A 13472-nucleotide genomic window follows, 5' to 3' on the forward strand; every position below is an offset into this window, starting at 1 on the left:
AAAAAAAGACACTATTTATTGATTTATTCCCCTTTTTTGGGGAAGAACTGTGCATCAGCAAAAAAAAAAAGAAAAGAAGAAAACTTACATAAGAGTTGATAATTAAATCTGTGGTCTATTAGCAGCATAGCGCTGTATGCATTAATAATTGGTTCATTTATAATGAGAAGAGGACGGGTAGTCTGCACTCACATATTGAGTCGCGTCATCCTCCTCCATCTTATCCCACAGACGAGACACACCCCACAGGCAGCCGAGACGGATGAGAGAAGGAGTGAGTCAAAGGAGCGGAGGAGAAAGGGAGGATGAATATAACAAATGAACACCATTTAATCATTTATATATTTAGCTATGCTGTCACCTGAGACTCGTCCAATAAGAGGTCTTTGATCCGGGGAAGGTTGCGTGATTCACCGCTCTCTGCCTGGCTGAAATGCACCTGGTAGCCACGGATCTGGCCTTGCCGTAACCGTGGCAACACTGGGCGCCACGTGACTCGGAGAGCCGAGGAGTTCAGCGGCTGGACATCCACCTGACGAGGGGCTGCGCCGGGAACTGAGCACACGTGTGGAATTAATTAAGTGACCAAAGTTCTAGCCAGTAAATAATCAACTTAGCAGTCAATAACGTTTAGGTCTGATCTGCGGCTCTCACGCTCACCGTCCTCGTCTGTTCTGCAGAGCACAGCAGGGCTGCTGGGTCCAGTCCCCTCTGCGGTGGAGGCTGCAATAGTGATGTTGTACCAACTCCATTTCTCCAGCCCCTCTACCACAGTCTGCCCCTGCTGGGCCGGGATAGGAAGGTCTTTCACCTCCGGACCCAGACCTCCACCTCCTGCCCCAGAAACTTTCTGGTATCTCAGCTCATAACCTGCCAACTCGCCATTCTGGCCCTCCATTGGAGGAGGCCCCCAACTTACTCTCAGCGAGGTGGAGCTGGCACTCTCGCAGGACACACCCTCTGGTGCGGCTGAGGGCTCTGATTGGACAAAGGGCAAGCAGGGCAATTGGCAAAGAGTTTAGGAGAGACGACCCGGGAGAAGGGAAAATACAAGCAAAAGGACAGGAGATAAGGATAAAAAAGGAAACAATGAGAAACTAAGGTAAACTGAACTGAAAGAGATAACACTGGGACAAACCTGAATTGGGCAAAAAAAGGGGGAGCAACCACATAATGTAAAAGCATAATGTTAGCCTGAGAGCCTAATGAAATAAACCAGAGACAAGAGTATCGACCCTAAGTGGACAACTTAATTATACCCAAGGAGAATGTGCATCCAGCAGTCAATGATTATATCTTATCCCCTGGCTATAGGTAGTGCCAAAAAAGGCTCGAGATTTATGAATGAAAAACAGATAACTGTCTGTTCTCTTTCAAAAAAATGGGGATGCACAGCTAGCTGCACGACAGCACAGACACATGTATACATTTCACATGACCAGCCGGCTAATCCTCGAGTCCTCAAGACGGTAGGGTGGTGTGAGATTTTCACTGTGGCTGACTAGAGAAAGGTCTTACACATCGCAGCAGGAGATAAAAAAACAAACAAACAAACCACTAAACCAGATCTCATACGGTGCTGAAAGGATTTAGGAGGCAGGTAAAGGAGAAAAAAACAAAACAAAAGAAAAAACAAACAAACCACAAAACAAAATCTGAGATCCCGGAGGGGAAAAAAGGAGCTAAGACAGGAAATTGAAAGTCAAGCTAGAATGATGAATTGCAGACACTGAATCAGACAGAGGCTTGGATATTTACTGTCACAGACATGAGTGCAGAAACAGAAATCACGAAAAGACACCACAGATTTACGAATCACAGATATAGCTCAACCAATATAATGTCATTTAAGTAAGACACACACACACACAAACAAAGGCGGGCATGTCCGAGGTCCAGGCTTGTGCGTGTGTGTGTGGGAGTGTAATAGTCATGGCTGACAGGTTCAAGTATCTATCCACTCAGCCATACAGCCACTGTTCTGTTGGCCTCGGGGGACAATCTAGATGTGCACCAAAGCTTGGCGATAAGAAAGCGCACATAACCTCCCTGGGAAATGAATTCTGCTGCATGAAATAGTCTGCTTATCTAGCACCTTCCCTTTTTCCAAATATCACCCCCCCCCCAACATCCTCTGGTACACAACCTTGGTTACTCTTTCCGTTTGGGGGTAAAGAGAGAAGAGAACCCCACTAAACGCAGTCTGATGGGTGACTGCAAGTACTTACCACTTAAAGGAAAACGGCGCGGTGAACTGCGGGGCTTTTCATATCGACTTTATAAATTCTTTTCCTTGTACCATTTTTCTGTTATCCTTTCTTGAGAGCAGATATGAAATAACTTGGTGTCAGAACAAAATGGTGGAACTCATTTAACTCTTATTGGCTAAGAGTGATTGCACAAAAATAGAAAAAAAACCAAAGAAATCAGAGAAAAGGAGACAAGGGAGAGAATCTAAGCTCAGCGTGGGTAAAATACAGACTGGCCAGCACTTACCTGTCAACATAGCAGGCTACCCGCCATCCTTTAATGCTCCTGACCACTGGCTGCTAGCCAATAAGTGGCAGACAGTTGCACCCTTTCAAAGACATTAGACACTGATAGAGTGGAAAGAGTGAAAAGAGGGCAAAGGAAAGGAAGAGTGAAACATTAATCGGTGCTCCATCTCCATCTGTCATGATGTTTTGGCTGTGCGAGAAAGAGAGAGGCTGAGGGGTGGAAGAAAGGCACGGTCAAACAGAGATGGATGGGTTGGAGGAGGGGGTGGGGCTGGACGTATGGGTTGATAAACGAGACACATGGAGAGATGCAGAGACGGCTTCCAGGTTTTACCAGGCCGGGAGCTGAGGGAAATGTACCGCTACGAGCTGTGTGTGAGAGCGTTTGGAGGACAAAATGTTTCCAAGATATTCGCGGCACAATACATTAAATAAATAAATAAATAAACACAATAGAATTTGAATTTGTGGGATATGCGTTGGTGTGTGCAGGAACACTGTGTGAATCCGGCTCAGTCGAGACGTACTGGCTTGTGATGTCCTCTGCACCAGTTCGTTAGTGAAAGCGCCGATGCCTTTGCTTGAGATGGCAGCCAGGGAGAAGGAGTACTCGGTGTTCGCTTTGAGACCCTCCACAGTGTAAGAATTCCTGGGCCCGAAGGTCAGCTTCTCCTGTGAGAGAGAAGAGAGGGGAGCAGAGAGGTGCGACGATGAGGGAGGGGGGGAGATGAGAAGAGTAAAAAGAGAGACATTAGAGAAGAGCTGGAGAAGAGAAGTTGACCGAGAGTGCGACCACTAGACACAAGGGTGCAGGACTTTGGGGTTAATCTTTTAAAAAATCTTCTTTTATCTCCCTTTCAAGCCTTTGTCTTGATAAGAAATCCACTCAGCAGGTGGATTTATTAAAAAAACAGACTAAGAGGTCTTACCAAGCTGCCAAACTTGACAGGTTTGTAGAGGAGCTCATAGTTGACGATTTTCTCTTTGTTGTGGACAGGCTCCCAGGTCAGCTCTATGCTCGTGTCTGTCACTTTACCCACTTTAAACTTGCTTGGCTGGCCAGGGACTGCAGGGAACAGGACAAAACACACTCAAATAAGACCTTGGCTTACAGCAGTGCTAATACTTGGCTTTGCACTATTCATAAAGATTATTTATTATATGTATAACTCTGTTTCATTGAGTCATTCAAATGCAATGAATATTTTTTTGATAATGTATTCATCATTATTATTGGTAATTGTGCTAGAAAGACTTCAATTTAGACAAAGGTTTTAAAAAATGTACTTAAACCCAACCTAATTACTAATCATTTAAGTACTAACCCTTAAACATCTAATCATAAATCAGATTCTTACATATACTTTCATTTCTTTATGTGTCAGAAACTGTTAGAGACTAAAAGTGGAGCAGAAGTAAAAGTGCCACAGAAATTTAACCAGCAATACCGTCGCAGTTTTTTTTATTTTGTCATCTCTTTTCACCTCCCATCATATAAACCTAGCAGCTTCTCAGGAGCTGTCACGGTGACACAATCAGCACCGGGGCATGAGGGATATTTCTCGCTGTTAATCCCTGTTTCCTTCACATAAATCTCCACACTTCGGTCCCGGCTGGTAGAATTTATTCACTTTGAAGAAGTCATATGTTCTGACAGGTCAAACTTTCACAGTGGCTTGCTACTCAAACTTTACATAAGCTCCTCGAATAAGCTCCTGAGCGGTTTGTATACTTGCACATAATCACGAGTACTTACTCATTTGTGCTCTGCTGCACATGCTCGTCTGAAAAAATAACCATTACTCATCCACACATAAGTAAATGCAAATGGCTACTTAGCCGTTATCAATGCACTAGCATGCGGGCTAAATTTATTCTCTTTCACGAACGTCTACCGATGATTATGTCGATGCACGGTCGCGCACTAACCTCCACGCAAGACTTTAACGTGGACGGGGTCTGAGAAGGGTCCGTCCCCAACGGAGGTGAAGGCGAGGACCTGGATGGTGTAGGTCTCTGAGGTTACCAGGTTCTGAATGGTAGTGAGCACACTATCCTGGACGTTATGAATCTGCCACTCGTTTATAGGCCGGGACGGATCCATGGTGTAGTACACACGATAGCCTTTCACCTACAAAACATAGCAAAAGGAAAGCCACCCAGTGAATCGTGCGGACAAGTTTGTTTTGATTGGGACTGGATTTTAAGGTCATCGGGGACTGGGATGCATTACGTGACTTTCACCTAATCCCACTGTCCTACAACCGGGGTAATCCATAATGCCATCTTTTAACACAACAAGAATTTACGGCAGCCAAGGTCATCGTGTCTGAATTATTGTTTGACTTCAGGCCAGATGGTCCAACAGATTACTGTTTCCTAGAGGTCACTGTCATAAGGTGCAGTTTTACATTTCGTCCTGATAAAGCTTCAATAAAATAAATAAATAATACTGTGGATGCCATCAGATTGTAGCATTTAAAATGTGATCACGATATTCCTCGTCTGTGGGATTAGTTTATGGGTAGTACAAAGTATAGCTCTCCTGTTATTACTCTTTAATATCCATAATCCTCATATGCACTCAGTTTCAGTCTTGTACTTTTATGGACCTACGGTGCAGGTTGGTAGGCTTGAAAAAGGAAACAGGCCTCTGGAGGGAGCGCTCTGTACTTAGAGAGGACTGTCCAATTACCCTTTCCTTCTTTAGAGAGAAGAGCACAGGGAGACATCTATCTATCTATCTATCTATCTATCTATCTATCTATCTATCTATCTATCTATCTATCTATCTATCTATCTATCTATCCATCCATCCATCCATCCATCCATCGGTCCGTCCTCTCTGTTACAGAACACAAAGCACAAAAATGAAGGACTTTTTCTGCTGGGTATCTGAGGTCTCGGTGCAGGCATTCACCACCCTTTTGAGAACATTTTTCAGGTTGACAGCTGGAGAAGCATGCCAGCAGATAAAAGGAAATGTAAAAATGTGTGTTTTCCTCTACTGATAACAGATCAAACAGGGCTGTTCCAATCCTCATCTCACCTGTCCATTGGGCTCTTCCGGTTCTTCCCAGCGGACCATCACAGTGTTCTCAGAGATAATGTGAGCTTGGACGTTTCGCGGCGGGCTGGCGGGGGCTTGCTCTCCCGTACGAGCCTCCACGCGAGCGGACGGGGGCCCCTGGCCGATGGTATTATAGGCTGAAACTCTGATTTCGTACTCTGTGTTGGGGTAGAGCCCCCCGATGCTGTAGCGGGTGGTGGTGATGCTGTCCACTGTCTCATACTTGCTGTCGGGCCCTTTGGCTCGGTACTGAATGATGTAGTAGGAGACGGGGTCGGGGTTGCCAGAGTCCCATGTGATGGTCACACTGGTGGCTGTGGTCTCGGTGACAATGGGCGTGCCGGGAGGCTTTGGTAAAGCTGGGGATTAGAGTGGCAGCAGGTGATTTAAACGTTTGAAAAAAGAAAAATACTCTCTTGGTCTCAGTGTTGAAATTACATTTTATATTTAGTGGAAATACTTGATTCTTTTACAGTATAAATGTTGCTTTGTTTAACATATATTACATTTAGATTCAACCTGCTAAACTGCATTTCTTTAGTGGTACTTGCAGTGTCCAGTGACAGTAACATTTAACCTGAAATACACTGATTAATAAATTAAGGATGCTACGTTATACTATTTAAATTGCTACACTTTCACCTACAAGGGATGCCAGAACCCTGCTGAGTACATATGAGAAGACAGCTGAACTTTTCTACTTTCTCAGGCTAAAATTAAAAACATTCTTAGGCATCTAAAGGTTGCCGGGGCCCTTACTCTTCACTAAGACCTGAGCGCTGGCCTCAATGATACCCAGGCTACTCATTGCCACACAGGTGTAGTTTGCAGACTCGCGGACACTATTGAGCTCCAGCACGTTCCGTCCAATCGGCATTTCATCCTCGGGAGTCAGGTCCTCGTTACCCAGCATCCACTTGACATAAGGCATGGGTGAACCCACAGCCACGCAGGTGATGTTGATGCTCCCTCCTGGCATGATCTCGTGGTTGGAAGGGAGGATGGAGAAACGAGGGGGCACGCGGCGCACTGGGAAAGGAGGAGAGTCGGGAGGGGAGAAAGGAAGTGGGACGGGGGTGGGGGAGAGGGGTTAAGGAAAGGGAAGGAGAAAAGTGGGGAAGGGAGTGAGAAGGAGAAAGGTGGAGAGAAAGAAGGAGGAGGGGGCAAGGGAGTAAAGGGGGGAGAGAATGAGAAGAAAAAGAGCGAGGCAGAGAGCGAGATAGAGATTGAGAGAGAGAAAGAGAGAGAGAGGGCGAGAAAGATAAAAAAGAAAGAGAGAGAGAAGGAGAGGAGAGGTAACAGGAAGGGGGAGAATGAACTTCAGGGTTTTTACAGAAAATTACATAGGGATATTTCAAGTTTAGTCCCAATTACTTTATGGCACTGATGAATCCAACAAAAAGACACAAATCTTGTGCTGAGCTCAACCACTCAGAGTGAGCTGCCTTCTCAAAATAATAAAGTGACAAACTCTTGAGTATCATTTCATCCAGGACATGACACCTATAGTCAGTTTCTCTTTCGTAAAAAACCAAAACCCAAAAAACGACAACAGCGGGTTTTTTTTTTTTTTTTACGGGTTATCAATTTATGCAGGAAGCAGATTTATGCAGAATTATTAATAAAACACCACCTTGAAGCAGTGACTAAGCAGGCTAAACTTTAGCAGTAACTTATGAGGGAAAAAACTTTTCTTCATTCAGATTGCCGTGCCTTGAGGTGCCTGTGCGGCAGATGGGCTCCTTTTAGAGAGTATATGCATCATGGGGGCCAATCAATAGGCCCTGCCTGCTATTTGTGTCCCCATGAGAAGAACAAGCAAAGTGGCAAGTTATATCCAATACTGCATCTGTCAGAGCTCGGTTGACTACACATTAGGGGAGAGATGCATCGAGAGACTGAACTCATAGGTCACTTGCATGCCTGGGCGACTCAAGAGGGATAAAATGGTGGAGAAACACAAAGAAGAGAACGAAGAACTGTGGACTGAGAGGGGGGACAGAGAGAAGCAAGATAAGAGCAGAGACACGGGAGGGACAGATCGAAGGACAGAAAAGAAAAAGACAGAGAGACAAAGAAAAAGAGCGAGAGGGAGGGAGAGAGAGAGAGAGAGAGAGAGAGGCAGCTCTGCTTCTCTTCCAGACAATGAAACGCAATGTAGCAAAGGACAGCCACATTGTACAACAACATACTGTACAATACATAGGATTCAAAACTGATACAGTGTGTAGTCAAATGAATAGGAAATGTGGACAGGAGTGGATCAAGGGTTCTAAAAAGGTGTTGTGGCATTTACAAAGTGATCATCGGACACATTTAAGTAAAGAACACCAAGACAGCATGAGAGAACGAGGCAGAACGGGAAAGAACGAGTGCGAGCAAAAAGAGAGATATGTGAGGTAGTATGTGCATGTTTATAAGTTAATAAACTTATGTACATGTGTCTGTCGCTCCTACACATCAGGGTGAAGACAGAATGCAGAAGGAGAAGAAGGAGAAGAGAAAAAAGGAGGGGGTGGGAAAGGAGGGGAAAAGACAGGGGAGAGAGGATTAGAAGAGGGTTCGTGGGGAAGGAGGGAAAAGGGGGAAGAAAAGAGGAGCGAGGAAGAAGAAAACACATGGATCTATTTTAAAACACGGCTGTATACCAGAGTCAGGCCCATTCAGAAAGAAGGTGCTTCAAAAGTAAGAGAAGAGGGAGAGAGAGAGAAAGAGAGAGAGACAGAGAGAAAAGGACTTGAAGAGAACGGATGTTGAAAGAACAGAGAAGAAGAGGATACCCGTGGGTCAAAAACACAGGAAACAGAAAGAGACAAAAAGAGTAACGGACAAACATCTCTGGATGAAAGGAGAGAATGAAAGGGAAGGCAGACAAAGAGCAGAAACATTGTTGAAACTAAACTCAAAACTAGAAAGCTTATATGTGCGATAAACAACACAAGCCCTAAAAATAGACAGTTTAAAAAAGATTACGAATAAAAGAAGATATCCCTACAGTAGCAAAACAATAAGAGTCTAGTCTTTTTTTTCTCAATTACTTGCAAATCCAGCAATAAATCTAACGCTATATGAAAGAAAATGTCAAATTAAATACTTGAATGAATACATAAATATTGATAAATTTGCTGCATAACCTCCACTCCTTAATGAGTGACATCATTACTGGGAATCTTCGTGGGCCACATCCCCCCTACTCAAAGCATCTAGAGACAATTGGATAGAAGTTAACATTTTTGCATGATTTCAAGAAATTTAAAAAAAAAGTAAATAGTTGTGGTCATTTCACGAATAACAAAGTTCAAAGCAACTTGGAAAAACAAACCAAAGCAATAAAAAAAAATCAAACTTAAAAATATACCCAGAATTGGATACAGAAGTTAAAGACAAGAAAGAGACAAAGAGACAAAAACAGGTAGATCTGTTAGAAAACAGACATGATTGGGCAGGCATCTCCTCATCTGAGCATGCTGGAGAGACACGCACACAGACTGCATCCATGACAGCTCCATGCACAAGACAAAGCAGGTGTAATGCAGCAGGACCAAAACGTCAGTTTAAGCCACACGGGCATGTATCTGTCAACACAGCAAGAATAAATAAAAGATGTCAATGTAAGCATGTGGGCTAATTTGATAATGCTTTAAGTTTAAGGATGAAAGTAAAGACTCAAGATGACTGTTCGGTAATCTCCTACATCAAGCGGTGGAGTAGTTCTAAAAATACCGGTCGTGAACACAGACGACGACTGAAGAATCCACTGGGGAGCCAAAGGTGAGTACTTTACAATAAAGTGAGCTCATAACAAGGGATAATCCTTTTTGTGCTCACAGAGCCTCTAGCTTAAAGTTAATCGAGCCAGGACGCATGATTCCCCACCATTTTCTATACAGTTTGTACGAGCCAGGAGCTTCGCTCTTTATTAGTGGAGCTATCATTAGTCCTGTTCTCTGCAGGGAGTCTGGAGGCTACGGGCTGGGGAGACCTTGGCACAGCCATAAGGATTACCGCTGAATCTCAGCATCGCTATATAGCTGACATTTACTCAGCACCATCTTGTCTGTCTCAAGGACACAGCTTTCATTAACCACTGTAATAAGAGAGAATCATTAATACCCCTCTCAATATCTAAGATTGAGAATGGATATAATTAATTTCAAATGTCAGTCAACAAAGACGTATCACAGTGTTTGGTGGGGAGTCAAGCAAGGTAAGACATGGCCTAGACTGTATAACAGTCCATTAAAGAGAGCTTATTTTACTTATTACTGTATAATAAACCTTCAGAGGCTACCTGTAGAAAATGTGCAGCATTAGTATGAATATTTAAAGCACACAGGTGGAAAAGGGGAAAAAATAAACAAATAAACAAATAAATAAAACCTGTAACCTTGTAAACCTTATGTCTTTTGTCTCATAGCTGTGGAAAATACAAATCAAATGAACTTGGTTGAGGTGTAGCTAATTTAAGTATTCTATAATGTCTAAAGCAAGGCATCCTATTTTTCATATTATGCTTGAGTATGTAACACAAGCAGCAATGCTGGGTGTTATTATTAGGAGTGGGGCAGACAGACGTGTGTGCCAGCAGAGGAGGCTCTGCGGCTAGCTGTCTTGAAGTGTCTCTAATGTTATGGCTTATGGACATGATATTAATGCAATTGTCTGACAAATAAAATGGCTTTCTGAATGGTTAACACAGTATCCTAATGAGATGCATCTCGGTGGATGCATCTTGCTAATCGGTCTTGCTAATGCGCATCCACCTTTTCATCTAAACATGGTAACTTCTGGCTCCAAAGGAAAAAAAAGAAAGCAAACAAAAAATTATTGCTCACAATCCATCTTTTATGTACAGTCTATGATGCTCCATCGTAACACGTGTATTCTGAACTGTAGTGCAGTGGTTCCGGATAATTTAGCCAACGTTAATGTTAGTTTCAACACTAGTGTCCATCATCAGTCACGTGACCCGTCCTCTTGCCATTTTGAGTTTGCGTCATGAATTTATACCAGTGAGTGATTCTCGTCTGACAAACCGAACGTAAAACTGCAGAACAAGGGGGCATACACAAGCAAGTGCAAGACTTCCACTCAACAAGTGCAGCACTGGAGCAGATGTGATGACATGGGAACAAAGACAAACCGCCAAACAAGATGGTACAAAGGGGAAAAGAATTAAAAAAAAACATACACACACAAAAAAACAGTAGCAAGACATGACAAGACAGCAAGTTCAATCAGATCACAATCTGAGCATATCAATAAGCGTGATAACACACTGTGCCATGCTCTGGTGTCAGTCCGTCAGTCAACACACATGCAAGCGGTGCTCCTTTCTCTTTCTCTCTCACTCCTTCCATGCAAACATTGCCTCTTTTTAATCTTCCAATTCTTGGGTCTCCATGACAACAAGATCATACCATGCAGAAAACATTGATCGGGGAGTGAAGGCAATACCAAGGGTTCTGCACACAAGGCCTCACAATGCAGTCAATGCACTCTGCTGCGTAGGCAGACCGCTTCATCATCGCAGCAGCTTTACTCTCATCATTTTGGATACAGGTTTGAATCATTTCACTTCAAATCTACTCCGCTGTCCTTTAACTCATACTGTGGTTTGTTTGTTTTTTGTCGTCTTTTTTTGTTTCCCTCTGTTTCAATAAGTGAAGCTTTCTGAAACAAAGGAGTAACAAAAGAAAAGAAAGAGCGCACCAACCTTCTCGAAGCTCTGAGGGATGGAAGGGGGTTGATGCAGAACACAATGACGTGAGAGGGGAGAGAGAGAACGGGGAAACACAGAGAGAATAAAAACGGCCAGCGCAAAGCCACTCGCTTCACTGCACCACACACACACGCACGCACACACACACACGCACGCACCAGTCAAACTGCATTCACGCTTCTCTGTTATCCCACGTAAAATAGAAACTAGAACTTGCAATACTGGACATTGGTTGTGGCCTTTGAGCCATAAGCCAGTGTTACAACAGCACCCACAGATTTATTTAAGCATGTGGGGTCCACAGTGATCCCATTAATGTGAAACACTGTAAAGCCAAAATTACATCTTGACTCTCACTCCCAATTTTGTTCAAATCTCTCAACCAATTAATCTGCCTCTAGTACAGAAACCACTTTAGCAGACAGATCAGTGATGTTTCCATGCAGTTAAACCAAGGTGTGGTCCCCACTTTATCCTTGCTTTGATTCAACCGTCGGAGCTCGCACCAAGGTTTAAGGTGGACTTGTTAAAGGTGGTTGTGAGAAATACCAAACAACAGAGTCAACATATATTGTAGACAATGGATGGGTTAGTAATACTTGTTAAAGAGCACAGTAATACAGAAGAGGTAGTTTTACTAGTAATACCTAAGGCACCTTCGTCACAGTGATTTTTCTGTGTCTTGTTCGTGCGTGTACGTGCATGTGTGTTCTGCGTTTCAGGTCCTACCTCGCACGTATAAGTTGGCGGGAGAAGAGTAGCGCACGCCTTGGGAGTTGGTGGCCACACACTCGTACTTCCCTTGGTCTGTTTCCTCGCTGTTCTCAATCTGTAACGCTCCTGCAAGAGAAAAAAAAAGAAAACCCCAGATAAATATGTTTGCAGAAAATGCTTCTGCCACTGTCCGCCATCCTTTTGCATCCTCTCCTTTTCATCCTGCAATATCTGCTATAGTTTGACCCTGGGGTATCTCTTTGTCTGTTGCTTCAACATCCAATAAAGTCAGCTCAGTTGTTATTTCTGCAAGGCAGAAATGAATGGTCCGCACAACACTCTCTCTGTATCAGGAGTTGGATTTTCCACAAAGAACTGCGTCTCCTCTAACCATCCCCGTCTCCCATCCTGCTACCGAAAGGGGGAAAGGAAGCGGCAACATATTCACAAATTCAGAATTCCCTTTCGAAAAGTTTGGAAGTCAAAAACAAGTCTCAAACTCACTTTTTACAAACTTAGATGACACTTAAAGCGCCTTTAGTTTATACTTCTGTACTAGCTGGTGATTCCTCTCCAGCAGCAGGCACACTGCTGAATGAAGAAAGCCTGTTTCCATCTTTGCAGTTAACTGGCAGCAGCTACACAGCTTTACCCCAGGGCAACGACCCAGCGATGCTCTTCGGCTCTTTCGCTTCCTCAGTTTTTATCCTAGTCTCCCTAAACGTGCTATAATTACACACGGCACTCGTCAGGTGTTCTTTTGCTTCACGTGGTACTATTCTTATTGCTGTGTTTCTTAGCTAACGGCCTTTTGAATTACCAGCAGAGATGTTCTTTCTCTGGTTTTGTTTTTTTCCCCCCCTCTTTCAGTCTGCTCTGTCACATCCGTCTCATTTGAAACTGACTTTGACACGGAGCCCGAGGAGGAGGCACAAAACCATGCATCACTCTCTGCTGCACTGCACAGAGTAGAAAGTGACACAAATCTAAATGCACATGGCACACACACACACTTTTTAAGGAAAGGATGGAAACACATACGGGAGTGTGTAGATAAACAGCCACACAAAAAGAGCAAGTTTTAGTCTCATACAAAGCACTGTGTTTTATATCAGATCTTCTGTGAGACTGATAAAAGGCATCTGGCTTTTAAGAGAAGCACAGGGATATTTAGAGAAAAGCAAGATATACTGTGCATCGCTCTGCACAGATTTTTTATTTTCCATACACAATACACAAGATAAAATACAAAAATAAAAGCCAAAATACTTAAAAACAATCCCTCCGTTTATATTGATATTAAAAGGAAGTAATAGCGAAATAACCCCTGTGCATTACACCAATATGCACAACCATTCAATCTAAATATTATTTAATTTTAAAAGATAAGTAACAGAGTACTACTTACAAGTACTTTATTACCGTAACCCTGTAAAAGTGATGTAAACCTAAAGGAGGAAACCATATA

General features: G+C 43.4%; 1 protein-coding gene across 1 annotated transcript in view; it reads right to left on the minus strand.

The window, feature by feature from the left end:
* The window catches only part of LOC146648285 (receptor-type tyrosine-protein phosphatase S-like), a 70201-nt gene that overhangs the window by 19448 nt on the left and 37281 nt on the right, over positions 1-13472 (minus strand). Inside the window, exons 6-15 of the mRNA XM_085389215.1 lie at positions 12020-12130; positions 8007-8021; positions 6328-6597; positions 5548-5927; positions 4428-4629; positions 3428-3564; positions 3026-3170; positions 661-978; positions 362-555; positions 193-219 (exon numbers count right to left, since the gene is read on the minus strand). Of these exons, the coding sequence (XP_085245341.1) occupies positions 193-219; positions 362-555; positions 661-978; positions 3026-3170; positions 3428-3564; positions 4428-4629; positions 5548-5927; positions 6328-6597; positions 8007-8021; positions 12020-12130 (1799 nt within the window). The remainder of the gene's footprint in view (positions 1-192; positions 220-361; positions 556-660; positions 979-3025; positions 3171-3427; positions 3565-4427; positions 4630-5547; positions 5928-6327; positions 6598-8006; positions 8022-12019; positions 12131-13472) is intronic.

The sequence above is a fragment of the Rhamphochromis longiceps genome, linkage group LG18 (genome assembly GCF_057381845.1).
Source record: "Rhamphochromis longiceps isolate RC_006_pf linkage group LG18, R_longiceps_female_GT1.1, whole genome shotgun sequence".
NCBI classification, from domain to species: Eukaryota; Metazoa; Chordata; class Actinopteri; order Cichliformes; family Cichlidae; genus Rhamphochromis; species Rhamphochromis longiceps.